The sequence below is a fragment of the Eubalaena glacialis genome, chromosome 18, assembly GCF_028564815.1.
Source record: "Eubalaena glacialis isolate mEubGla1 chromosome 18, mEubGla1.1.hap2.+ XY, whole genome shotgun sequence".
Lineage (NCBI taxonomy): Eukaryota > Metazoa > Chordata > Mammalia > Artiodactyla > Balaenidae > Eubalaena > Eubalaena glacialis.
The window spans coordinates 19,307,037-19,333,751 of NC_083733.1; the positions used below are offsets into that span (position 1 = coordinate 19,307,037).

The 26,715-nt window shown below is 57.2% G+C and overlaps 1 protein-coding gene across 5 annotated transcripts; it reads right to left on the reverse strand.

Moving 5' to 3' along the window:
* Positions 1-1,920: 1,920 nt before the first annotated feature.
* On the reverse strand, positions 1,921-26,715 carry RIPOR1 (RHO family interacting cell polarization regulator 1). 5 transcript variants are annotated; one of them, XM_061173181.1, is made up of 22 exons: positions 26,514-26,715; positions 10,255-10,381; positions 9,988-10,140; positions 9,740-9,818; positions 9,005-9,028; positions 8,857-8,910; positions 8,561-8,713; positions 8,396-8,459; positions 8,259-8,302; positions 8,055-8,180; positions 7,454-7,602; positions 7,247-7,376; positions 5,530-7,167; positions 5,330-5,445; positions 4,306-4,438; positions 3,909-4,044; positions 3,623-3,784; positions 3,199-3,357; positions 2,843-3,039; positions 2,670-2,753; positions 2,480-2,570; positions 1,921-2,337 (listed from the first exon to the last, which is right to left on the reverse strand). In XM_061173181.1, the coding sequence occupies exons 2-22, from the start codon at positions 10,356-10,358 to the stop codon at positions 2,240-2,242; spliced, it is 3,894 nt and encodes a 1,297-aa protein (XP_061029164.1). In that variant the 5' UTR covers positions 10,359-10,381; positions 26,514-26,715; the 3' UTR covers positions 1,921-2,239. The 5 variants fall into 5 exon arrangements, with proteins under 5 accessions (XP_061029164.1, XP_061029165.1, XP_061029163.1 ...); XM_061173182.1 differs by lacking the exon at positions 26,514-26,715 and adding an exon at positions 17,959-18,088; XM_061173180.1 differs by lacking the exon at positions 26,514-26,715 and adding an exon at positions 11,211-11,465 and having other exon boundaries at positions 5,330-5,442.

Genomic DNA, 26,715 nt, shown 5'->3' on the forward strand with positions numbered 1-26,715 from the left:
GGCAAAGGCCCGAGGCTCTTTTTGTCTTGGCCTTGACAGTCCTTCAGCTGTACCTCACAGTGCCCTAATTCTAGCTCCTGCCCACTCTGACCTTCATATCCACCTTCACCTAGAGCTGAATACGAGGCTCGGGATTCAGGACTCTCCTTGTAGAGGACAGAGGTAGGTACCTTATCCCTTCCCAGAATTGGAATGCAGAGATGTAGAGCCACTCAGACTTCCAATGACAGTCCCGGTTGACCCCTGGCTGGGACATTTTCCCATCCTACACTTCTTGCCCAGGCCCCGTCTCCTCCTGTGGGTTAAGCCATGAGCTTGTGCCAGTCCAGTCACCCCCGCCTGCACTTTCGCAGGACCTGGTCAGCCAGTGTTCACTTCCTCTTTCCCCGCCACACAGGCCACGCTTTGGATGTCAGTGGACAGTCCTGCCCTACTAGGGGACCTCTTGTGGGGCCTCAGGCCTGAGGGCCTCCTAGGGGTGGTTCTGGGACTGCAACCCTGATGCAGGGGCCCCTGCGGCAGGCCCAGGCTGTGGCCGGCTTTGGGTGCTGGCTTGGTCTCTATCGTTTGTTTGCCTTCCCCTCCCCTACCACTCCAGCCGACCACCCCAAAACTGAGCTACACTATCCCTCCCATGCCACCCGTCACAGTCACAGAGGGAGCACCGCGCTGTGCCGATGCGCTGAGGGCTGTCAGCCTGCCCCCACCCAACTGGAATGAGCCACCTGCATCCACACACAGGTGTTTCCTGTGCTCCTTCCTGTTACCGTTTTTTTTTCTGCTCAGCTTGGCTTCCCCAGCAGGTGGTTAAGGGCCCGGCCAAACCTCTTCATACACAGCTCTAAAACACAGGGGGGCAGGGCTCTCTGGGGATCTGGGTCACCCCCCAGGGGGGACTGTTGGCATCTCATTGGCTCTACCTGAGTGCAGGGACAGACTCCCCCCAGGGTGTCACGCTGCTGTGCTACAGCCACAGGTACTGGGACGCCAGAGTGGGCTCAGGGAGTGGGGAAGGCCCTGCCCTTGCACTGTCTCCATTGATATGTCTCTGGAGGGAGAGGGGAAGGGTGGAAGACCTGTTTCTCCAGCCTTGAGTGTGGGCCTCCCTCGGGCCCTCCCTAGAACAGGCCTGCCATGCTGAAGTCCCCCCCTACCCTCAGGTTCCTCCCATTGAACACTTAACTTTCTGGGGTTAATAAACTCACGTGAGCCCTCTCCCTGGAGCCCTCTTTCCTGAAGCAGCACAAGTCTACCAGCTGTGGGGAGGTCACAGGGTTTAGTCAGGTTTGTTATTACAGAGAGGAGGTGGCTCAGGGAGAGGAGGGACTTTCTGTTTAGAGTCACAGGGCAGCCATCCGGGTCTCCTGCCTCCCAGGCCCCAGCTCTTCGCCTCTGCAAGAATCTCCTCTCAACTACCCAGTGCTCGAGGAGCTCCTCGTGCTCAGCGCCTTCTGTAGGAAGCTGCCTGGGCTGAGGCGAAGACCCAGAAGCCTGGCATTCCCTGACGGGGTTCTGCTGCCCCCTGGTGGCCAGAAGCTCCAGCCACCACCACACCTTTTCCTGCCTGCTTCCTCTTTGCCTCCTGGCCAAGTGAGCTGGCGGCTAGGGAGCCACTCCCAGGACTGGCACCCTTTGGGCCTTCTCTAGGCCAACTCCACAGTTTGGCTCCAGTCTAGGCCCACAGCTTCCAGGCCCAGGGTACACCCACCTGCAGGCCGGGCCTCCTCAGCAACACTCCACCACCCTCTTCCTCTGCCCTCTTTTCCAAGCCCAGTTCCAGCCTCTGGGCTCTCTTCCATCTGGATTTCCAGGGCAAAAGCACATGGCATTGTCACAGTTGGAGTGTGGACACACTACTGTCAGGGCCACAGCCAGAGTGTGCTGGAGCAGAAGGTCAGTAGTGCACCAGTCCAGGCTATGTAGGAAAGGCATTTTGCTTTTTTATTTTCTGTAAAACTCTGTAAATAAAATACAAAACCAAGGGACGTGGCAGGGCAGAGGCAGGACGGCCAGGCCCGGGACACCGATCTATGGCAAGTGTGCTGAGCCGAGGCTGGGAGGCACTTGACTGCGGCACTGACTCTACCCACCCCGAGGACAAAAGGAGAATATATTAGATTTTCATTGATAGGAATCTGTGAGGGAGGAGTGTCTGGAGCCAGCCCTCACCCTCCCTGCCAGTGCCTGGTAAGCCCTGAAAGTGGGGGGAAGGGGCACTGGGGGCTGGTGGGTGGGGAGTTTAAAATGCCGTGCTGGCCATGCTGCCGGGCCCGAAGATGCGGGGTAGGGCATCCAGTGACTCCTCCAGCCGTCGATGGGCAGACTGTCCCTCTTCCCCTGTAATGGATAAAGATGGGGTCAGGAGAGGCCCTAGCCCCGCCCTGGCCCTCCCACCCCTGACCCCATCTCACCCCTATTCCCAGCAGCCAAAATGTCATAGAACTCAACTTGACCCATATCTCCCATTCCCCAGTCTCACCGCATTGCTGCAGACTCTGCCGAGCTGCTTCCCTCACGGCTTCTGTGTCCGTTTGGCACAGGTACACCAGGGGCTCAATGCCTTCAGGAGCCTACCGGGGGAGAGAGCATTGAGGTGGGCCCAGTGGAGCAGGTGAGAAGGGCTCAGGACCCAGGGCTTGGGGAGCTGGGAGGGGAGAGAAAGGGGTCACCTTGATGCAGCCCAGGGCCAAGCAGCCAGCCACTCTCGTCTGCACATCCTCATCCTCGAGCTGGTCCAGGAAGCAGAGTAGGGCCTGGTTAAGGGTGGGAGGGCAGACTTAGCCAGACACTGGGAGCCTGGGACCCCAGCCTTTGCCCTCAGGGAGCCCTGCCCGACTCTTACCCTTTCCCGGAAGGCAGGGCCCAGTGACAGGCTCCGGAGCTGAGTGCTGACAGCAGCCATGACCTTGTTGTTGCCATGGACAAGCAGGGAGCTGAGGGCCCGGAGCCCATCACTTCGAAGCCGCCCCTCAGGTGCCAACCTCAGGGCTTTCAGCACAACAGCCTGGTCATCTGAGTTCAGATTCCGCACCAGTAACACTGAAAGAAGGAAGCCGGGCAGGGGGGTGTCAGTTGGAACAAGCTGGCAGGGCAAAGAGCCTCCCAGGGTGGGTTCTTTTGTACCTTCAGGTCCTGAATTCACACCTTCAGACCCACCCATAGCATCGGGCCACTTTGTGACCAGGGCTACTGCCTCACCCTCCTCGGCAGTCTCGGTCACATAGGCCTCCATGGAGGAGCTGTCCAAGGCTTCGACGTAACTCCAGAACTGGAAGACGGTGAGCTGCTCTCCAGGGCCTGACTGGGGCCTCCGGGGCAGCTTCTGCCCCAGGGCATCCTCCAGGAACTTGACACACACTGTGGGAGGCAGTGCCGCAGGTCTCAGAGTGTGGATGGACCTGGGTCCTTAGAGGGAAGAGTGCTCCCACCCCATGCGCAGGTCCAGGGACCCAGCACAAAAGGGTCCAATCTGGGCCCTTTTGTGCTGAGGCATGAGCCTTCGATGTTTCTTCCCAGCGCTCATCTCAGCATGTCTCTGTGGGCTGACCTGGTTTTCCCTGAGGTCCCATCACTGGGGATCTGAGAAAGGAGAGCAGAGGGGGCAGGTAGGCAGCCCACTCACCAGCCTCGGCTAAGCCTGGCTGGCGCAGGGAGAGACGGGCGCTGTACTGATTGCAGAAGGTGAGGAGCACCCGCTCCACAGGGCAGATGAAGGGGCTGAGTCCCTCTGTACATTGGTCCCAGAAGGTCAGGAAGCCGGGCCGGGAGGCCGAGAACTGCACCACTGTGAGGAGGTGCAGGAAACTGTCAGCAACAGAACGGGCCGGTGGGGAGACAGGCGCGTAGGTGGGATAAGGCAAGGGAGGAACTTTGGGGCAGACACGAGCCAGAGCCCACACAGCTTTTACCTTCCTGGGCAGAGGTGGCAGGGATTTCCCATCGCCTGCTAAGCTCACATACTGCTTCGAGCACTCGGGCCTCCCGCAGTAGCCGCTCCAGGGCCCATGCCTCCTGGCAGCGCAGGGGCCCAAATGTGCCCAGTTTCTGGAGAATAGGGGTGGCCAAGTAGCTCAGACCTCAAGACAGAGCTTAGAGAGGGTGGAGACCAGGGACTACAAGTCCCTGCATGCATCGGGAGAGACTTGGGGGAGCCAGAGTGTGGGAGGTGTTCCATTCAGCAAGAGCCAGGCCCTGGGACATTGGGGAGTGGAACTCAGAGGAGGTGTGGAGGGCCAGGATTGAAGTGTAGGGCTCCCTGGGGGAAGGGGCTACAAGGGAAGGGTGGGGAAATACCACTAGCCTCACCAGCAGGAGGCGGCTGCAGTGGTACAGGTGCTGGACCAAGGCAGTGTCCAGAGCTGGACACTCCGTGCTGAGGGGTCGGGCACTAGGTGAGTCGAGGCTGTCCTCAGCCCCAGGCTCCGGGCTGTTTGGGGGCCTGAGAGAAAAATGGGGTCAACCGCCCCAGGAGCACACATCATCATCTGGTCACCAGAGTATTTTTATTAAGTTCCCCCCATCCCAGAACAGAAGAACACATCAGGCACAAACAACAGACAATGGGTAAGTTCACGGAGGACTTCCAGAAAGAGGAAAGGGCTGGGACCAGCAGGTGGTAGCAGGGGTCTCCAGAGCCTGTCTGCCCAGGGCTACCTCCAGCTAGGACTGCTGGGACCTCTGGGGCCGCCGGGGCTTGGATGGGCGGGAGTAGGGTTGCAGGCGGGATGGTCTACGCAATGTGGACTGCAAGGGGTTGCGGCCCAAGGGGCGCAGGGCACGGGGCCATAACCTGGGCAGCAGCGGAGGGAGGCGGGGCCGGGCATGACCTTCAACTGGGAATCGGCAAAGGCCACTCTGGGACAAAGAGCCAAGGGGCCAGGGTCTCTGGGAAAGCTGGGGTCCAGACAGAGGGGGTTGATGCTGGGGGGCACAGGATGCATGGGGAGGCACAGTAAAGGCTCGTTCACAGGGTAGGTTCAAGGTGAGGCCAAGGAAGAGAGGAGGAGCTGGAGGCTCAGGAGCTGGTGGGGACCGACGGAGGAGGCAGACACTGCAGGGATGAGGAGGAAGGTGACCAGAAGCACTGGGGATACAGATGGGATTGAAAACATGAGCAACAAGGACACACGAGGGGTACATGGGAAGGGTGAACACAGATGTACCCGCCAGCAAGTCCATCCCCTCCCACCCACCTCCCTCGAGCCCACCACCCATCTTACTGCTCTCTTTACATGCTCCCCCTGGCCTCACCTCACCTGTTCCCCTTTCTCGTCTTTCTCCTTCACCTGCTACTCACCTTCCCTCTTCCCCCGCTCCTAGCCTCTCTCACCTGTCCCCAGGACTGTCATTATCTTCATCTTCATTGAGGAAGCTGAAGCTCTCCAGGGCATGCTCCACAGTGATGCTAAGACTGGAGGTCCGGCTGCGAGTCAGGCCTTGTCTCTGCTGGGGTTGTGAAGGGCGTCAGAGCTGTGGCCCCTGCCTGGCTGCCCTCCCTGCGCTGCCGCAAACCAGCCCAGCCCTCCTCACCATAAGCAGACTCTCCAGCCGGGTCACCTCCTGCTCCAGGCCCTGCAGCTCAGGAAACTGGCCACGATAGTCATCCAGGGCAGCCATTAGGGCCCCCAGTGCCTCTTCCAGTTTCCTGTCCCCAGCACCTCCAGCTGCCCCTGGAACTGGGGCCTGGGCAGCCCTGGCCACTCTAGGGTCTGAATGCTGAGGCACAGGGGCTAGGGGTGAGGGAGGGGGACTTGGGCTCTGATGGATGGCTTCTGGGAGTTTTGGGGAAGGGCTTGTGAGTGGTTCCCAACTGGAACAGGTAGGACTTGGGTGGGAGGTGCAGAGGGCTATGGGGTCTGCCTGAGTGCAGGAAGTGGAGGCTGCATAGCTACAGGACAGGGGGTCGATGCCTGGGAGGGGAGGGTCTGTGTTTGCAGAGGGGTTGGAGAGCGTGGCAAGGTCTAGAAAAGTGGAAGGGCTTACAGTTATAAGGGTGGGACTTGTGACAGAATGGGTAGGACTCATGGTGATCTGGACTGGGTCCTTAGCATTGGGTGTAGCGGTGTGAGTTGAAATCCTGGCTGTGTGAGTAGGGGTTGCAGTAGTGTGGGTACTGCTTGTGGTGGTGTAGGTAGAGCTTGCAGTAGTGTGGGCGGGGCTTATTATGGTATGGGCGGGGCTTATTGTGGTATGGGTAGGGCTTGCAGTAGTGTGGGTGGTGCTAGTGGTAGTGTGGGTGGGGCTTGTGGTAGTCTGGGCTGGGTCTGTGGTACTGGGGGTAGGGCCTGCAGTAGAGAGGGTAGAGATCATGTGCTTGCTGGTGGGGCTTGTGACAGTGTGTGTCAGGTGTGTGACAGTGTGGCTGAGGCTTGTGGTGGTCTGGACTGGGCCTGTAGTATTGGGGGCAGGAGCTGCAGGAGTGAGGGTAGAAAGCATTGGCTTGTGGGTGGGACTTGTGGTGGTCTGGACTGGTCCTGTGGTACTGGGGGTAGGGCCTGTAATAGTGACGGTAGAGACCACAGTCTTGTGGGTAGAACTTGTGGAAGTGTGAGTGAGGCTTGGAGCACTATGGGTAGGGCTTACGGCACTAGAGGTGGAGCTTGTAGTGGTGTGAGTGGGGTCTGGCAATTCAGGAGAGCTAGAATTTATGCTCTTGTTAACTGAGTCTAGGTGTGCAGAGGGGGCAGGGTCTGTAGATGTGTGGGTGGGGCCTGTTGTACTGAGAGTGGGGCTTGTGGCAGAATGGCCAGGGTCCAGGGCAGAAAGGACAGGACTAGGGTGCTCCCCATGTGTGGGATCTGGGGGTGCAGGTGGGCTGGGTCCCCGGACTAGACTTTCTAGGCCTGCAGCCTCCACTGAAGCCTCAGCCAGGGCAGCATCCACACTGGCCTCACTGATATGGCTCAGAGTCCGGCTGTAGGGGGCATGCCCATTGGCCAGGGCTGGGGCCATGGCCCTCTCCTCGTCCACGGTCCCAGAAGTGGAGGTCTCAGCCCTACGGAAGGCAACCTGGATGGGCAGAGGCTCAGGCTGCTGCACCAGGGGCCTGGGGGCTGAGGAGTGGCGCGCAGTGCCTGAGAGCTGTGGGCTAGAGGAGTCATCGGAAGATTCGGATGACAGGGACCACGCTGTCCCATTCTCCAGCTCCTCCTGCCGCCTCAGCATATTCTAGGAGAGAGAAAAGGACATCTCAGGACCACCCCCAGCAAACCCCTGGGTGAGGGGCTGAGCCCGGGATGTGACTCACATAGAAGGCCTGCTCCCGAAGTGAGGGCGTGTCTGGTGGGCTCTGGCTGTAGGTGGAGAAGCGCTTGGTGACTGTGGAGGCCTTGTTGACAGTAGAAGCGGCTGAGGGCTGGTCATCCTTGTCGAAGGGACTGGAGAGGGAAGAAGCTGTTAGCAGGTGCTAACATCAAGCCCCAGCCCCGTCTCCAAGCCCCTCAGCCCCACCAACCTCCACGTGACTTCCAGGCTGAGCTTGATGGTGCCAAGGTCATTAATGTCCACAGCTACAACCTGGGGCAGGGCGGCGAACAGATCCTTGGTCTCACAGGAGACGCTGCCTACAACCACATGGTTGGCCAGGCCCTTCAGTTCTGTCACCTGTAGCCAAGAATGCATGGTGGGGTCACAAGGGTGTAGGGGTCATGAGATTGTGGGAGATCAGAGGTCTGAATTTGCATAGAGGTTATGTGACAGTCACAGGGTCATCGGGCCATGAGGAAGTTACAGGGAATGGAGTTCTCAGGGTAATGGGGCCATGGAGGCTCGAAGCAGCCTGGGAGCACGGGGACCACAGGGGTCTAAATTTGTAGTCATCGAGGTCGTGGGAGTCACAGCCTCATGAGAGTTCAGGGGTCATATATTCACAAGGTCAGGAGGTCACAAGGAAATCACAGGGTCATGAAGGTCAAGGGGTCACACATTCACAGGGCCATGGAACCAGATGCGGGTCACAGGGGTAAGGGTCTCAGGGTCATGAGGATCATAAGGGGTTCACAGGGTCATAGAGTCACAGGATCTTGGTGTCCTATGGTTCTGGGCAGAGACATCACCTTGATGGACAGGAACTCCGTAAGCAGAGGAAGAAAGACGGTTTCCTCACTGTCCCACACCTGCTTTCCACTACCCTCTATGCGGCCCCGTAGTTTCCAGCGCTGACGCCCATATTTCATGAAGATCTAGGGGAAGAGGCAGGATGAAGCAGCCCTTGGTGTTGCGACCCTGCCATCCCAGCCCTTCCCTGCCCATCCTCCTACCTCATACTGATCGCCCACACATAACCTGGCGAAGCCGGCCAGCCCTGGGAGTGGGGGAGAAGGAGATGAGCGGGGTCCAGGGGTCTCAGGCACACACCTCCCTCTCCCCGCCACCAGTCGGCCTCACCACTTGGTACCTTTCATCCGGAGATGGAACTCTCCCAGCTGTGCTTCCAGCTCGCTCTCCAGCAGGCACATGCTCTGAGGGGGATGGGCAGGGACAGGAGGAGGTCAAGAACCAGTCCCCTCTCACCAGCTCTGCCACACTCTGTGCCTCTGCCTCACTGGCACACATCCCTCACCTCTGTGTACTCCCGATGCCCCCGAGTAGCCTCGGCCAGGCTGTCCCGGGCCTCACGGCTCCCTGGGGAGCCGGTGCTGTAGGCACGGACCATGTTGTAGGCGCCATCCCGGAGACGCCGCTGGACACAGTATGCCTCATACAGCTCGTCGATCTGGGCAGATGAGTGGGGTGGCAGAGGGGGGATTGAGACTCACTACTGGGGTTGCTCACCCAGGGCCTAGCATCATCCCATCTCCCCGTGATACCCAATCCCCCACCCCACGCTGCAAGCACACACGCACGCTGCACAAGTACCTTGCTGGCGTGGAACTCCAGCCGTCGTAGGAAGCGTTCAATGGACTTGACTTGCTGGGGGAGAGGTGCGTTAGGAGAAGCCTAAGGCCCAGGGCCCTTTACCGCCCCCTGAGCCAACCTCTTCCAACACCGTTCTCTATACACTCACCTTGTCCAAGTCATACAGGAAGCCCTGCGGGTAGAGATGAGGGGGGCATTAGGAGGTAGGGGAAGTACTCCAGCAGGGGCAGTTGCTCACCCAGACCTACCTAGCTCCTTTTCATCACAGCCTTCCTCCCTCTCACACCACGGTCCACAGCCATTCCAGTCAAAGCAGGGACTGACCTACCTTCCCACGTGCCTGGTCTTTGCTGGTGTCATAGATTTGGTCCCCAAGACCCCTCTAGTACTCTTCTCCCCACCTCTTCCATGGGATCCCTCCCCTGGCCCACTGCCTTTTCTACAACCCCTAGGAAGAGAGCTCTGTGCCTCCTCATGCATGGTTCCCTCTACCAGGGAACTCCTGTTCATGCTTCAAGACCCAGCAGAAATGTTTCTTCCTCTGGGAAGCCCTGACCTGTTCCCCAGGAAGAACCATGGCTCTCCCTCAGTACCACTACAACATAATCTTCTGCTGTCCATGTCTGTGGGGTTTGACCCAACCCACTGGAACCTCCCAGGGACAGGCACTGGGTCCCAGGCAGAAAGTACGTGCAGCCTGGGAAAGCTGAGGAGAGAAACTCCCCAGCCTTTCCTGATACCCACTTTTCTAGTCACACCTGGACTAAGTCACCCCAGAAAACAGCTCTGATGTCACCCAGGGCTGGTGCTGCCCAGCCCCCCACACCACAAGAGCAAAGGGCATATTAATCCTGGGCATACGGGATGCGAACCCTTCACTTACCAGGCGGGAATTCCTCTTGGACTCCCTTATCTGTCTTTGGAGTTTCTCCTGCTCCTGCTGGTGCACTTCCAAATAGGCCCTGGGGAAAGGGGTGACCACAAGAGTTATCTTACCTCTCCAGCTTCTACCTGCCCAGGGAACAGGCAGTGAGGAGAGGGTGTGAGGCTGGGGAAGGTTCCTACTAGCAGAAAGGGAATGAGGACTTAGGGAGGGATCATGGGACAAGGCATTGGGAGGGCACTGCTTACGTCAGGCCTCGCTTGAGTGCCGTGTACACCAGGTCCAGCCGCTCAGGCTGCGGGACCTTGGGGGCCGGGTGCGCCACTGAAAACATCTTGGACACTCGGGAGAGCGCTGGGGGCTTCCGTGGGGGCCCCAGGGGACTGAAGGCTGGGAAGCTCCTGAAGAAGAGACTGCACTCAGGAAGGGGCAAGAAGTCATCCCCCAAACCCTCACTTGCACACTCCAACCCGGTCAGACTCTCTTGACCCCATTAGCCCCCCTCTGCCGCGTACCTGGGCCCCCGCTCCTGGCTGCCGAGGACGCCTGCGAAGGACTGGCTCCTACTGACCCGTGCGCTGAGCAGGCGGCGCTGCGGCCGCACCGACAGGGACATCATGGAACGAGTCCGCGCGGGGCTCCCTGGGGGTGGCGAGGGCGGGTGTCCAGCGCCAATCAGGCCCTTGAAGCCCCCCCTCCGCGGCCCAGACTCTGTATCTCAGTCCTGCCGGCCACGGCCTGAGGCTGGAGTCCGAACCCCAGCGGCCCTGGTGCTTATGACAGGGCGGCCGCGGGTGACTCGGTGTCGGACTCAGCGTGGCCTCGGCTACGCCCCCACTTCCTGCAGAGGTGCAGGCTCCGCCTGCCGCGCGGGGCAGGAAGGGGGGTCGCACTGGGACCCTCCCCGGGCTGGGAAGGGGCAGGAAAGGGGAGGGGCGCGCGAAGAATGTGCGGAAGCGCCTGTTTACCCGGGGGTGGGGCGGGCTCCCCAGCCCTGCCCTGACCTCCTCCCCCCAAGTGGACCAGGAGCTCCCACGCCCACACCCCAAGAGGCCGCAGGAGGTCACGGGGCGGGGCGGGGTGCGTGCTTTGAGCCCAGCGGAGCTGCCTGGCAGGCCCGGCCTGTGCAGGTTGGGTTCCCCACACCGGCCCGCCCCGCGGAAGCTGCTCCCCTCCAGCCCCCACCCGCTCCGAGGCGCCCAGACACCAGAGCCCTCCCGATGCCCAGAGCCGGGGGATTCCCAGGGTGGGGGGCAGTGCCGAGAAGTGCCCCGCCCCCTCCACTTTCCTGAGACTCCAAACGGGAAACTGAGTCACAGACAGCAGCCTTCGCCCGTGACCTTAGCAGGAAGAGATCCTCCGCAGACCCCCACACCGCTCCGGCGAAACACGCGCCCCAGGCCCCCAGAACGCGGCCCGCAGCCCCCTGGGACCAGCCCCGGAGCCTCCGCAGCCCCGGACCAGGTCCTACCTCTCTTCTTGGAGTTCATGGTAGGTCCGGGACAGCCCTCCAAGCCCCGCGCTTGCCCCCCGTGTCCCCGCCGGCCCAGGGCCACTCGGTACCGGCCGGGCTGGGCTCCGCGCTCGCTCCCAGCGACTCTGGCTCCTGCTTCAGCTCCTCCCGGCGCCGCCCCCCGCCCAGTTCCTGCCGCCTGACTCAGCCCGCCAGGATGGGGCGGGACCGGCCGGACCACGGGGGCACCGGGCCCTTGGCCCCCCTCCCAGCCTCTGGGAGGGGTGACTGGAGGTTCCCCTCAGGCAGGGGACTTATGGGGGTCTTCTCGGCTGGGTCAGGAGTGTGGGTAAAGGGAGTCGAGGGCGGCGGTGAATATGGAGGGATAAACAGAGTGAGGACACCGGGTGGGGCTGAATTGGGTGCAGTTAGCACAGGGGCCTCATAGAGTGGCTGTTGAGGGGTGCTGAGGGAGAGCTGGACACAGAGGGCTGAGAGTTGGGGTTCTGAGTGTGTGAAGGCTAGAGAGCAGGGGCTGAGAGAGTGGAAGGAAGGGCTGGGGGTGCTGAGTGGAGGGACTGTGCCAAAGGACGGCAGAGAAGCACTGAGCATGAGGGGGTTTGGAGGCTGAGAAGGAGCTAAAAGTGGGGGACTGGATCAACCCCATATTATGTGTTGCCGCCGAGAGAAGGAAGAGAAGCAGCTGGGTGCAGAGAGTCCCATAGCACCATGCACCACCCCCATCCCTCCACCCTCAGAGGGGATGCTCAGTCTGGACACCCTCTCTACCCCCAGGCCACAGGGTAGAGGATCCGGTCCCATTGCCCAATCAGGCCCTTCTCTCTGGCAGAAGCTGCATCCTAGGGCAGAGGCCCCTTCCTTCTGGCCCCCACCTCACATGGGCTGAATCCCCTTGGTGTTGGCTCTTTCCTGCCCCCCGTATCTCTTCATTGACTATCCCTATCCAACTCTAGCCTGGATAAAGGCCACCATACTCAGGGTCCATTGAGCATCTCATCCTCTCAGATGGGCTGGGTGCTCCTCCACCCCATAAAAACTCTTGCTCCTTGATGCTCAATTCTGCTGCACTGGGCTTACTTTTTCCCCAAGAGGCTGGGGTGGGCCCAGGGGTCTGCATTTCCAACCAGCCCACCACCCCCCTACAGATTCAGATGCAAGATGTCCAAGGATCCTAGTTTGAGAAATGCTATCTCCCCCTCCCTCCTTGAAGACTGGGTGCTGTGCACCCTATGCTGGCAGCTATGCATTCCCATGGATTGCCCACCCAACACTGGCCTCTCTGCTCCCTGCAGCCACCCTCCATGAGAACACCCCAGTCTCATCACCTGGCTCTGGAATGCCCCTTTCCTAAATCAGAACCACATCTCCATCACCCCCACCTCACCTGCCTTCTACCTGTGACCTCTTGAGCCCTCAGCTCATTTATTCAACTATTTACTAAGTGACAACCCTACGCAAGTCTCTGGAGATAACAGCCGGAATTGCACAGACATCGCCCTGCACAGAGCTCAAAATCCGCCTCTGCTTTCTTTCTCTCTGCCAGTTCCCTCCTACCTTCTCTTCCCTACCTTCCTTGCACACCCTTCTCCCCAGCCTGGATCTGCAGCCACCACTCCAGCTTGCTCGCCTGCTACCAATATCCCCAGCACCCTGGGCTTCTCTCTTACCTGGCAGAAACCAACCCTGGGCAACCCAACCCCCTGCCTTCTCTGCACCTGTGCACAGGCTGGCGGGAGCTGCCAGAGGTCTTGGCACAGCAGCTGGGCTGGAAAAGAGCAAATCTCAACCTCAGCCAGGCTTTTGTTTCCCATGCGGGAAATCCTCATGTGTGACCTTAGCCATCTCTCTCCCTTCCCATGGAAGATGAGTGTTTCAAACTTTCTCCACAAGCCTCAAACAAGCTCAAGTCACTCCCACATAAAAGATGAAAACAACCCTGGAAACTATCCAAATGCCCATCAGTAGATAATGGAATGCTATACAACAAAAAGAATGAACAATATACAACCACATGCAACGATATGGATGAATCCTACAGACATAATGTTGAGTGAAAAAAGGAAGACCACAAGAGAGGATATATGTTTGAGTTCCTTGATATAAAGTTCAAAAACAGTTAAACTTAATCTATGGTGATAGAAGTCAGAATAGTAGTGACTATTAATAGTAGTGACACTACCCCTGGGGAGTAGTGACTGGAAGGGAGCACAAGGGGGCTGACAGGGTACTGATTATGTTCTGTTTCCTAATCTGGGTTCTATTTCCTGATCCTATATGGGTGTGTTCCTTTGTGAAAATGTCTTGTGAGCTGTACACTTAGGACATGTACCCTTTCTGTGTGAATATTATATTTCAGTATAAAGTTAACTTTAAATAAATAACTACAAAAAGAAATGACCCCTCTGTGGACTCCCAGTCTCTTTCTAGCTACCCTACCCCTCACCCTATTTGGCTCTTTTAGAGCCAAGTTTCTTGAAGAGGTGTCTACCTCCATTTCCTCTCCAAACCCACCCACTCTTCTTCCTATCCTGGTCCAGCTTCTGTACCCAGTACTCCCCTGACTGGTTGGGACAAGGTCACCAGTGACTTCCCCATTGCTGAATCCAGTGTCCAATGTTTGGTCCTTATGGTGCTTGATCTCAGCAAAGCTTTTCACTGTGTAGTTCTCTTTCTCTTCCTTGAGCCTTTCCTTGTCTTGGATTTCAAGAGGCAACATGCCTCTGGCTTTCCACCTATCTCTCTGGCTGCACATCTTATTTTCCCAGAGGATCTGTCTTTCTCCCCATCCCCGAATGGGCCTCATCCTCCCCACTCATGGGCTGGGTACATCTCCCACAGCTTAATGCCATCTAAATGTTGCCAGCTTCCATATCTCTTCCTTGCCCAAACCGTTCATCTGAGCACCAGGCCTGTTTATCCAGCTGCCTGCTTGATACCTCCTGGAAGCTGAGTGACAATGTGGAGTGGGTTATTAGGGATGTGCTAAGTTTGAAGTCCCCAAACTAAAGTCACCACTTTCCTCCTCAAACCTGACTCTCCCCAGTCTTAACCTCTCCACGACAGCCCCACCATCTATTTATCCAGTTGTTCAAGACAGAAACTAGGAATCATCGTGGATCCCTCAGCCTCTGTTACCCCCACATCTACTCAGCCACCCACTCCTGCCGTCTCTGGAATCTGCCCCCTCACCTCCACCCCCATAGCTAGAACTCAAGGCCAAGCCATCACCAATTCTCACCTAGAACCCTACAGCAGCTTCCTATTGGGTTCCCTGTCTCCGTGCTAACCCACAATGATCTATTCAATAACAGCATTGCCCCTCTGGAAATTCCAGTCACCTGACAATGCTAAAAACTGTCCTTTATCAAGTGCTTTCTATGCCAGGCACTGTGCTTAATTAACAAACATCATCTCATTTAATTCTGGCAACAAACCTATGGGGTGTGTCCTATTAGCCCCACTTCACAGATGAGAAACCTGAGGCTAACTGGCTGTGTGACTTTGGGCGAGACATTTCTTAACCTTTTGGGGCTGCAGATATCCATCTGTTAAATGAGGATAACAACAATAATAATAACAACTATCTCACAGGGCTGTTGGGAGGATGAAATGAGATACTTCCTCTACTGGGAGTGTTCGGGGAAGGGAGAATTGTATGTGGAGTACAGAAGTTGGGATGGACACAGTACCTCACTGTAAACACACAACAAATGTTAACTGATGTTATTAACAATTATTAATCTGCCCAAGATTACACAGCTGTTAAGTGGTAGGGCCAGGATTCAAACCTCAGGACTCTAAATCTTTAACTTCCCTCTATTCTAACTCTTGTGAAACATCCATGGGCATTCCTCTACCCCAAGGATAAAGTCCAGACTCTCTAACATGACCCACAAGACCTTCAGGCTCTGTCCCTTCCCTCATATACCTTCCTCCTCCCCTCACAGTCCTCTGTTCCCCCCATGATCGTTCTGTTCCAGATACTGTGAATTCTCTCCATGCCTGTAAGGCTCTTCAGCATTTAAGCAGCAGCTCTCATTGATCCTATATCCTCTTCCCACTACTCTCAGCCTGACCAGCTCCCTCTCTTTTTTCAAGTCTTACCCTACTACTTCTTCCTCCAAGAAGCCTGCCTTGGATTGGGTCCCCCTTTAAGGTGCCTCATAGTTTCCTCTCTCACTGATCCCTGAGGCCACATAACTCAGTTGTCAGTTCCCCTTTAGGGTCTGTCTTCCAACCAGATTGTGAACTCTGGGGGCTGAGGCCTGTCTGCTTTGCTCACTGCTGTACCCTCTGCACCCTGCACCAAAGCAATGAAGGAAGGCAGGAGCTGATTATGAGTTGGGGGCTGATTGAACTGGGTTGCCCAGATACAGGTAGATCCTGAGCTGCTAGAGGGGTAGATTTCAAGTCTCTATCTACCCCAACTCCTCTACCTCATAGACAATTTCCTTTTCCCTTCCTTACTTTCTGATTGTATCAGCAGGTGGGGTTCTGCCCTCTGAGAATGGGGCAGGGTGGGGGTTCCCTGGGATTCTGGAACTGAGTAGGTGGGCTGGACTCAGAGTAGGCTGACTGTCCCATCAATTTTCTTTCTCTGGGCTTCTGCCACAGGGACCAGGATGTATAACTGTTGGTCCAAATGACCATCAGAATATCAATCTAAGTGACAATTCCAGAGGGTGAATAGGCAAGATCTCCCCTGCTGGGGGTGGGGGAAGGGAAAGAGCTGAACCTCTTGAGCAAAGGGAGAGGGGCCACCTCAAATGGGGGGGGGGGAGAGGCTGGCTGATAAGAGCCAGGGGATTATCTGGACTTATGGCAGCCCTGAAGTCTGTTCTGGACATGGGAAAGAACCCAGGTCTCAAGGGTGATGCGGCCTGCAGCATAGCCAGCTCGGGGCAGCTAGGAATGGAACTCTGCCCGCTTGCGTGGCCCCAGATCCCGCGGCCTCTAATACCCTCTACACGCCAAAACTGGTGCACTTGTGTGGGTCAGGAGGTCCCGCCACCTGTGCTGCCCAGCTCAGTGGTATGCCAGGCCAGCCGCTTTCCCGGGAGTCTCCGGTCCAGCCCCGCCCCACCGCAGGGCCGCCCAGGACTGAGGTAAACAGACGCTAAAAATAACCCGGGCAAGGGGCGGCTTCAAGGAAGAATGGGGTCCCTCCTGAGCCTGCCCCTGTCTCCATAGCAACTGCCCCAAACCCGGCTGCTGACGTCATGCTGCAGCTGCGGGAGCAGGGAGGGAGGGGGGCGCGGTGCGGCCTGGGACCCCCCACCCCGGAACCGGGCGGAGGCGGCCGGGTGGCCTCACTTCCTGCCGGCCCCCTCCCTGGTCAGCTGGTCACATTCCCGGACGGCGGCGCACTGGAAGCCTTGTGGCCTCCCCCGGGCCGGGCCTGGCAGAGGCGCTAGTCCGAGCTGCAGCGAGGGGCCCGCAGTGACTCAGCCGCGTCCTCCCCGCCAGCTTTTCCACCGGGAGAGGACCCAGCCCAGCGCCCTGTGTGCTCCCCTCATTCCCCCCCCCATTTCCAGGTACCCCTCTGCAGCTGCTGCCCCACAGGACGCAGGACAGAGAGGTTTTTTTTGTTGGGTTGTTTTTGTTTGTTTATTGTTTTTGACAGTGAGGTTTTGTACCTCACTCTCCAGTTCTCATCTCTCTCCCCGCCCACCCATCCCCGCCGCTACCCTCCATGCCGGGGAAGCGGATAGTGCAGTGGCAAGAATTCAGATCTGGGTCTAATTCCCACCTCCCTCCAAACCAGCTGTGTGACCTTCAGAATATTACTTAACCTCTCTGGGCCAGTTTCTGCATTTGCCAGATCATCTGGTAACCCTCCTCAGAAGGCTGTGCCGGCACTGAGCGATGCAGGCCCAGGGCAAGCCCCACAGATGGCCCACCGTTATTGTTACACTGGACTGCACACAGTAGGTGCTCGGCCAGCCAGCCTGGACACATATTAGAAGCAACCCAGAACTGGCTGAGATGCGTCAGTCTTGGAGGCTGGACTCAGGCCTAACGGGGAGAGGAGAACAGAGGGTGCTGAACCCCGGCTTACCCAGACCCCTAGCCCTGGTGAGCAGCCCCTTCCCCAAACCGGTTCTGCAGGCTGCCCAGGCCTGGCTGCTTGCAGAGTTTCCACACCAGCCTCTCATTTCCAGGTACAGGGTCTGTTCCCCCACGGCGCCGGGGCTATCCTCTCCGGCCTGGGCCGCGCCAGATTTAGCACGAAGAGCCCAGCCCGAAGCCGGATCGGCCACCTCGGGTCGGGGCCCAAAGCGGCTTAGGCCAGCCGGTGGGGCCAGAGAGATTAGTTCATCTCGGAGGCGGGCCTGCACCCCTCGTCGCCCTCTCCCCATTCCCAGCTCAGTCTCTCCTACGGCGAGGGCAGTGGGGCTCCCGGTGAGCGTCCGTGCCAGGGCCCAGGCTGGCGCCAAGGGCCCACCCTCAGGCCTGGCCCACCCCAGAGCCCCGGGGCACAGGCCGCCTGGGCCTTGCCGTGGGAGGGAAGGAGGCAGCGCCGGGTGCGGCAGGCCCAGAGGCGGCGGCTTTTGTGGGCGTCCTCCGCGCCCGAGAGGAGGGGAGGAACGACACCGCGAGGCCTGGGTCCCGGGGATGGGGCGATACGGGACAGGGCCTCAGCCGGGGCAGCAGATCCGGGACTCCCCAGGCGGGGGAGGCACCAGAACCGCCGCGCCCGACCCCCGCCCTGCCCGCGGCCCCCGGAAACGGCGGGGACACTCACATGGCTGCGCTGGGCTGCGCGGACTTCGCGCTCTCCGTGCACTGGTCGCTGCCCGGCTAGGTCGCGCCGCAGCTGCCGCGGTCGCCGCCGCTGCTGCCCGCCCCTCCCTCTGCTCCGCCGCCTGCAGCCCAGACGCCCCGCTCCTCCCCTGGCCAGCTGGGCCCCACCCCCTGCGCTCCCGCGGCTCCCGCACCCCTGGAGGCGCCCACGGCTCGCTCCGCCCTCTCGGCTAACGGGCCAGGCCGGTGGCTGGCGGCGTCCACCAGCTTGACGGGGCGGGGCGGGGCGAGGCGAGGCGGGGCGGGGCGAGACGGGACGGGACGGGACGGGACGGGGCGCGGGGCGGGGGGGGAACCCTGGACGACACGCGGGCGGTGGGAGTTCTCAGCGCTCGGGATCCGGATACATATGCGGGAATAGGGCGACTTTCGGAGAACCATTAGCAAAGGCAGGAAGGAACCATTCTTTCCCATGCAGACCCCAAAACCGGGTGCACCGGAGAGCCTCGCCTGCCTGCTCCCTCCTTGAATTCCGTGGGCTCTAGACACCTTTCAGGCCCCCATATGTGAAACAGGTCCTGGAGGGGCCACTGCTGGGTTGAGTTGGTTGGAGGAAAGGATCAGGGCCAGTTTCAGAGAGGGGAACAGGAAGGCCTGAAGGCTACTCATCAGACACCTTCTGGGTCTGGACGCTGCCCCTGAGCCCTGCCCGTCCGCCGGCCTCAGTTTCCCTGCTGTGGGGGCAGGCTGTCCTTCCTGCCACCATCTGGCACCGGTAAGTCTGAGCTCTTAGCCAGGCCACGCAGTCACCACTCACTGGGTACTGGCATCTGCGGAGTCTCAGGCCTTTCTCTGGAAGCATGGGTGAGGACCCTGGCAAGGTCTGGGTACATGTTTTCCAAGGGGGCCAGAACCCAGTCCTTTCCAATAAGGGGGCTAGAATACTGGCTCTCCCCTGGAGTGGGTTACGGTGGAGCTGATAGCTGACCTCACACTGGGGTAAAAGGGCCAGCTCCACTCCCCCACCCTTCCCATCAATAAGACAACACCGGTCCTCTCCAACCCCACCCTTCAGGGTTCACTCTGTAGTCTGTCACCTTTAGAGGCAGCAAGGGGCACTGACATCCTCTCCCTCGCCAGCTCTTACCAGAGACACACCTCACCCTCTCCCAGTTCTCCCCCTCTCCAGCCCCTCCTCTTTGCCTTCCTTTGCAGCACCCCCTTTTCTGTAGTCAGTAGACCTGGGGATTGCTTCCAGAGACTGGGTTCTTCTTTCTGTTTCCCCCCACCCTAAAATATCATCCAGTCTCAGGACTTCATCCGTCCACTGCTGAACATCCTGAGCCTTCCCCTGTGCCCAGAGCCCTCTCCTGTTCCAGAGGCCCTGGATGACCCACCAGATCTCATGACCTTCCCCAGAGGGACTCTTCTTCCTTTGTTCTCATCTCTGCAAAGCACCACTGTCCACCTAGGCTCCCACCTGAGTGAGGCTGGGCCTCTCTGGAGCTCTCAAAACTGGCACCAATTGGCCCCTGCCCACCTGGAAAGTCATCTCCTCAGCAAGGCATCCTCTGACCACCTTCTCTGAAGACAGCCTCTCCTTGGTACTCTCTGTCCCCATGTCCTGTGGACTCATGCCTTCATGTCACCCATCACCACCAGGTAGCATGTGTGCCCATGTGTGCTCACGCGCCTAAGCCTGCCTCACTGTGAGTCTCTAAGCTCTGTGGGGGCAGGGGCCACAGATGTCCTCATCACCACTGTCCCTGGCTCATAGTAGGAATTCAAGAAATATTTATCGAATGAGAGATTGAATGAATGAGTAAATGCATGAACCCTGGACGTCCCCCTCTCTACCCCCACCTTAATTCAGCCTCCTAGTCCTGTAGATTCTACCTCCTTAACATGTTTCAGATTCGTTCCCTCCCTGCACCTCACCTCCCACTATTAGAACTCTGTTGTTTATTAATTCACTCAACAAACACCCACTGACCATTCAGGGCTGGGCAGCATGCTGGGCCCTGGGGTGGCAGTGGCACAGAGTTGTCCCTGTGCCATTGCTTGAGACTCTGATGAGGCAGCGGTGATTGTGGGGACTCACCAGGGTACTGTCCGAGGAACTCTTTCTTGGCCTGGAATTCTGGAATTCCGCTTCCAGAAAATTCCCAATTCTAATAGATAACGCCCTTGCTCATCACAGTCAATCAGTCTCTCTGTCCAGTGTCTGGCCACATCTCTGCATTGTCACAGCTGGTACCCGGGTCTGGGCCACCATCTTTTCTGGCCTCCCTGCCGCCTCCTTTGTACCCTACAGTTGTTGTCCATCCAACAGCTCGAGTGATCTTTTTGGGGTTTTTTGGCCACATCTTGTGGCCTGTGGGATCTTAGCTCTCCAACCAGGGATCAAACCTGGGCCCCCTGCAGTGGAAGCATGGAGTCCTAACCACTGGACCACCAGGGAATTCCCTCAAGTGATCTTTTAAATCATAAGTCAGGTCATATTGGTTCCCCAATGCCCTCAGGGTAAGTCCAGACTCTGTAGTGAGGCCTCCAAGACCCAGGAGATCTGGCCTTAGATGACCTCACCTCCTCATCTCCCACCTGTCCTGCCAGCCCCTCCTGCTCTGTTTCCACTACACCAGCCTCCCTGCGGATCCCTGGACATGGTCCCTACTCTCTGGCCTCTGTCTCTTCTCCCAGCCTCCCTTCTGCCTGGGATGCTCCTCTCCCTTATCCACTTGGAAAACAGCTCAAATGTCACCTCCTCCAAGAAACCTGTGTCCTCTGGCTTCCCACTCACCCCTTCTGAGTACCCATCACTGCCTATTGTCCTTGTCTGTGACCACTCCTGGTTCCCCATCCTTTATCCATCAGGGCCAGGCATGGATGGGGCTGCAGTGAGCAGATGGGACACCTGAGCCCTCTCCCCCTGTTCAGGGGCCTTGAGGGAGTGACAGCCTCCGAGGATCACGGGGTGCTAGAGGCCTACCAGGCCTCTCCACAGCAACCAGTGAGCCAGGGGAGGAAGGACACAGCTGACACCCATTTCACAGAGGCACCACCTGAGGCTCAGGGAAGGCAGGGCCTTTCCATGGTCAGAGGAAGGGGCAGCATCTGAGCTCCAATTCAGCTCACCGAATCCTAATTAGTTTGGCTCTGTCTGAGTATACGCTCTGCTGGTGCTAGCTGGGAGCTAGGGCAGAGCACCGAATCATCACCATTTCTACCTTCGAGCAGTTCACATTCCTGAAGGGATGGGCTCTGGCCTGAGAAAAAAAATCCCTCTAATAGATGGCAGAGGGTGGTGAGAACCATAGTGAACTCCAGTTCCTCACATATGGTGCAGCTAGTTCCACTTTTGAAAGTAACGCAGTTCGAGTCCCAAAACACAGAAAAACAGAAGCTTCCCTCACCCCACCCCACAGCCCCCATGGCTACAGCTCTCTGGTGTGCAACGTCACCCCCCAGTTTCCTGTGACGGGACAGAATAAAGTCTGCCCCTTACTGCGCCTGTGCTCACATGCCTCAGATAGGATGTACACATTCATTCATTCATTTGCCAGATATTCAGCAAGCTTTCGTGGAGCCTGGTGTGTGCTCGGCCCTGGGGGTTCCAGAAGGGTGGACAGAGGTGAGGCCACCCAGTCCCTGTGCTTGGGGACTCACTGTCAATTAGGGCAGGTCATCCCTGAGTCTCTACACCTCTTATGTCACCAGTGTGAATGCGTGACTGTGACTGTGTCTGTGTGCACATTTATGTGTGTGAGAGAAGGTGTGTGCTGGTTAGGAAGGGCTTTGTAGGAATGGGGCAAGTTGTTGAGGCTCCCTAGGCAGGCAGGGGGTGGGTCTTTAGAGGAGCATCTGTGGCAGAGAGCACAGCAGAGTTCAAGGTACAGGAGGGAGGAGCAGCCTCCTTTGCTGGCGGGGAGCAGAAGCTTAATGTGGTGGGAGAATTGTGTATGTGTTGGGGATGAGGTCAGCCATGAGGGGCTTTGGGGACTGGCTAAGGAGCATGGAGGGTGATGGGGAGCCTGGGCTTTAAGCTGGGGAATTCTGTGGCCATATCTGTGCTTTGCAAAGGTCATTCAGGCAGTGCTTGGAGGGGGCAGGTAGAGGCAGCAAGGAGGCTGCTATCATTTCCCTGCCAAGGTCATGGTGGCCTGCGCCAGAGTTGAGGCAGTAGAGATGGAGACATTCAAGAGATGTTCAGGAGGCAAAATGGACGGCTGGGTGACTGATGGGATGTGAGGTCTAGAGAGGCAGGCATCCCAGATCATGCCAGACTTTTGGGCCTGGGTGATGGGTGTTTTTCAGTGATGTGGGGAGGCCTGGAGGATCAGGTTAGGGGAAGGTGATATGGTCAATTTGAGCAGGTGGCATCTGAAGGGTCTGGGTACTATCCATCCAGAAGGAGGTGTCCAGAAGGCAGGTGGACATGTGGGTAGAGGAAAGAGGGATCTAGGCTAGAGACAGCTTTTGGAGGCGATGATGGTCAACTGGCTCACCAAGAGATCAAATGCGAGAGGGACCAGGGCACTATGCTCCGCTAGGGCACTTCAGTGGGTGGTGGGAGCAGATGCAGTCTTGAAGGGGGCTAAGTGTGGGTCTGTGGGTGTGCCTGGACCTGCCACCACCTCCGCCCACCTCCAGTCCCAGCCTGGCCCCTACTGCCCAATGTGTGTGTCAAAGGGCAAGGGCCAGGGATGCTGCCCACGTTTAAGTCTTGGCTTTAGCACTCTCACCTTGCGGTTCCTGTAGCCACTTCTCTTTTCTGATGCTTTAACTGCACTCATCCATTCACTCACTAAAATTGCACTTTTAAGGGGTACTCTGTCTCATTAATAATCAACACAATGCAAATGTAAACAAGAGACTTTTTTTTGACCCCTGAGATTGGCAGTGATGAACACGATGTGTAAGTGGATGCTTTGTAGAGAATGGGAAGTGGTTTGAGTATTTAAGAGTAGTTTTTTCAGTATATATCAGGATGTCAAGTGCAAACCCTCCTTTTCACCCTGAAGTTCCACTTCAAGAAATTTAGGGCTTCCCTGGTGGTGCAGTGGTTAAGAATCTGCCTGCCAATGCAGGGGACACGGGTTCGAGCCCTGGTCCAGGAAGATCCCACATGCCGTGGAGCAACTAAGCCCATGCGCCACAACTACTGAGCCTGTGCTCTAGAGCCCACGAGCCACAACAACTGAGCCCGCGTACCACAACTACTGAAGCCCGTGCACTTAGAGCCCGTGCTCTGCAACAAGAGAAGCCACGACAATGAGAAGTCCGTGCACTGCAGTGAAGAGTAGCCCCCGCTCACCGCAACTAGAGAAAGCCCGCGCACAGCAACGAAGACCCAACACAGCCAAAAATAAAAACAAATAAATAAATTAAAAAAAAAAAGATAAATAAATAAAAAGAAAAAAAAAGAAAAAGAAATTTATCCCAGGGACTTTCCTGGTGGCACAGTGGATAAACTCTTGTGCTCCCAATGCAGGGGGCCTGGGTTCGGTCCCTGGTCGGGGAACTAGATCCCACATGCATGCCACAGCTGAGGAGCCCGTGTGCCGCAACTAAGACCCCATGCAGCCAAATAAATAAATAAATATTTTTTAAAAAAGGAAAGAAATTTATCCCAAAGGAAGAGGTATCCAGGCAAGAAAAGTTCTGTGTCTAAGGATACTGATTGCTGGCTTGTTCAATCAGAGATAAAGGGATGGCACAGTCCTGGTGACCATCAGTGTGATACAGAGGGTGAAGGAGGTTCATGTGTGCCCTGAGATAACCCCTAGCCACTGAAAATGGACGTGGGGCATGGATTGAGCATCTACTATGTGCCTGGCATCATTCTGGATGCTGGGGACACAGATGCAGACCAGATAGGCAAGGTCTCTGTTCTCAAGGAGTTCACACTCCAGCCCAAGGAAACAGACAATAATCAAGCTCACATATCCGTAAGATGACCTCAGAGAGAAGGAAAAGCTGTGGAGAAAACAAACCAGGGTGATGCGATTTGGAGCGATGGGGCTAAGGTGCTACTTTAGTCAGGGTGGACAGGGTAGGCCTCTTTGAGACAGTAACTTTGGAGCCAAGACCTGAATGACAAGAAGGAAACAGTCACAAAATGATACAGTGAAAGAGTACAGTCGACTCTCTGTATCCATGGGGGCTGACTGTACTACGTTATTTGATACAGGGACTTGAGCATCCACAGATTTTGGTATCCGTGAGGGGGTCCTGGAACCAATCCCCAGCGGGTACCGAGGGACCACTGTATTCCAGGCAGGGGGAACAGCTGGGGCAACAGCTTGGAGGTGGGAATGACCTTGCTGTATTTGAGTCACGTGGGCTAGGATAGAGGGAAAGAAGGTAACGTCTGAGAGGTGGTGGAGTCAGGTCAGGCAGAGTAGGGAGTGAGGGTTTTATATCTCTGAATAGGGAAAGGTGCTCAACACAATAGACACAGAGGACTGGGGGAAAGCACCAGAACAGCCACCCATTCTCCTGTAGCAGGAGTCTCCCCAGGTCAAACCTGTATCCATTGCCCTGGAGAGCTGTCAGGAGGCCTCTTCCAGCAGCGGCCATCATCTCTGGGCATAATTTCACGTGGCTTTCTTTTCTTCTTTGTATTTACTTATATAAAGAATGGTTTTTAATAAACGTATCATCGTTTTCAAATACATGGCCATTATGTATTCAGGCATTACCAGGCCCGCCCCTGCACCAGGTGGGTTTAAGCTTCTAGTCCGGAGTCACCAGGCTCGACAGGTGACTTCCCTGGGGACTCTCCCCCAGGTGGGGCTATCTCTGCCATTGTCCTCGCTGATCCAGCTTTGGCCTCCAGGGGGACCTGTGAGGAGGGCCTTGCTGGGGTGGGGTGACTGTGTCTCTCTGGCTGGGCCAGGCGTTCTTCCTTCCTTCCTGAGACTCCCTTCTCCTAAGGAACAAGCGGGAGGGACATCCGTGCCTCTCCCAGATCCTGGGATGAGTTGCTTGCCTGGGACTCTTTCAGGCCAGGCCCCCTGGCAAAGGCTACAGTGTGTGGTGTGTAGTTTATTTCTGAGTTCCTACCGCTACGAGAACTGTTCTGACAGAGATGTGGAGGGTGTCGAGGTGGGGAAGGGCCTAGTCACTGGGCATCTGGCAATACCCTCCACACATGGGATAATGACCTGGAGGCTAACGATCTTCAAACTGACCCCTGCCCCAGCCAAGCCCAAGACAGTCTTGGTCTTTGGCGCCACCACGTGGGAAGTCTCCACACTGCAGTAACAGGCTTCACAAAATACCTCCAAACTCCAGGAGGTGCCCACTTACCCCAAGCCACATTTTCGTGAATGGATAGTCACTGGACTGTGCAGTGCACAAGCTCTTCAGCCCTATGCAGCGGTCCTGCTCACACTCAGACCTGGTTGCATATCATGGTCACAGGGAAGGCCACCACCACCATTAAAACCTCCTCCAGACTTGAGCCTTTTTGTAAAAGTTCCCTGACTCTCCACTTTTCAGTCCTCTCCGCCTTTGACCTGATCCACGTGTGTTGAACACGGATGATCTTCCCCCTCTTCTGAAACTCCCTCTGGCTTCTGTGACTGCTCCTCTTGGATTTCTAGCTGCTTCTCTGGCTATAGCTCTTCATGCCCCTCTGTGGGCTCCTCAGGGTGCTGGGTCCCCTTCCCTCATCCTTGATTCTTTTCTCCAGGCCATCCTGACAGCTTCCAGGGCCTTGTTTCTGTTCCCACAGTGATGCCTTGAGTCTTCACTCCCCATCTCTTGTGCCATTTCCCCACTTAAGATGACCCTTGGGCATCCCAAACTCACTGTATAAAGTCGACCCCGTCTCTTCTCCTCAGAACTGCTCTCCCTCCCAGGTTCTCAGGTTAGTCTGGGTGGCCTTTCCCCTGACACCTCTTTGGCCATCAAGTTGCCCCATCCTCTCTGCCCCTTGGCCAGGGCACCATCTGCACCTCCTTTCTGGCCTCCTAGTGTTCTTGGTTTCACCCGACCTGGTCCATTCTCTACAGAGCCGCTTGATGGCTTCTGCATATTGAACCCTGTCCCTTCTCACTTCCCTGCTGGCCCTTCATCTCTGGCCAGTTCCTCCCCATGAGGTCCTAGCTCAGCCAGACTGAACTTCTTTGTTCTGTGAATACATCCTGCTTTCCCACGCCTCCATATCTTTGCACAGGCTGTTCTGTGCATCTTTTTTCTGTTTCCTTCAACCTGGTAACTCCTGCCCACCCTTTAGGTCTCAGCTCAGACACCACTTCCTCTGGGATACCTCTCTGGACCCCAGGCCAGGTCAGCAACCTCTTCATTCTCACAATGCCCTGTGCTTCTCACATCACAGCCCTTGTCTGCCTCCCCTCCCTAAAGGGCCACCTGCTCCTCTCCAGGGATCCCACACCAAGACTAGCTCTAGGTCGAGTCACCTGACCCTGTGCCTGGTTCTCAGATTCAGAGGTCCTAGATCTCAAAAGTCATCAAGTTGCAGAGAGAGCAAGGCCATGCCTGAGGCCAGTGAACCGGCAGCCAGGCTGGGATGGGAACCAAGACTCTTACCTTCCCTCCCAGGGCTCCCCTGCTCCCCCAGATGCCATTGTGAGTTGAGTAAGGCTCCTTGAGGGCCCGAAGGACTTTGACCAGCAGAGAGTTGGCAGGCCCCTGGCCTGGGGGGAAGGCAGCCATCAGCCCGGGCTCTTGGGAGCCCAGAGAGCTGGCGGAGGCTGTCCCAGAAAGCAGACTGGTGACTCCAGGCCAGCAC

Excerpts from the sequence above, each read along its gene's own strand:
- RIPOR1 (XM_061173179.1), bottom strand. Across the intron at positions 7,603-8,054 it reads CGGAGTTCCTGTCCATCAAG|GTGACAGAACTGAAGGGCCT; the intron begins GTGATGTCTCTG and ends TCTTGGCTACAG. Across the intron at positions 3,358-3,622 it reads GCCAGGCTTAGCCGAGGCTG|TGTGTGTCAAGTTCCTGGAG; the intron begins GTGAGTGGGCTG and ends TGCCTCCCACAG.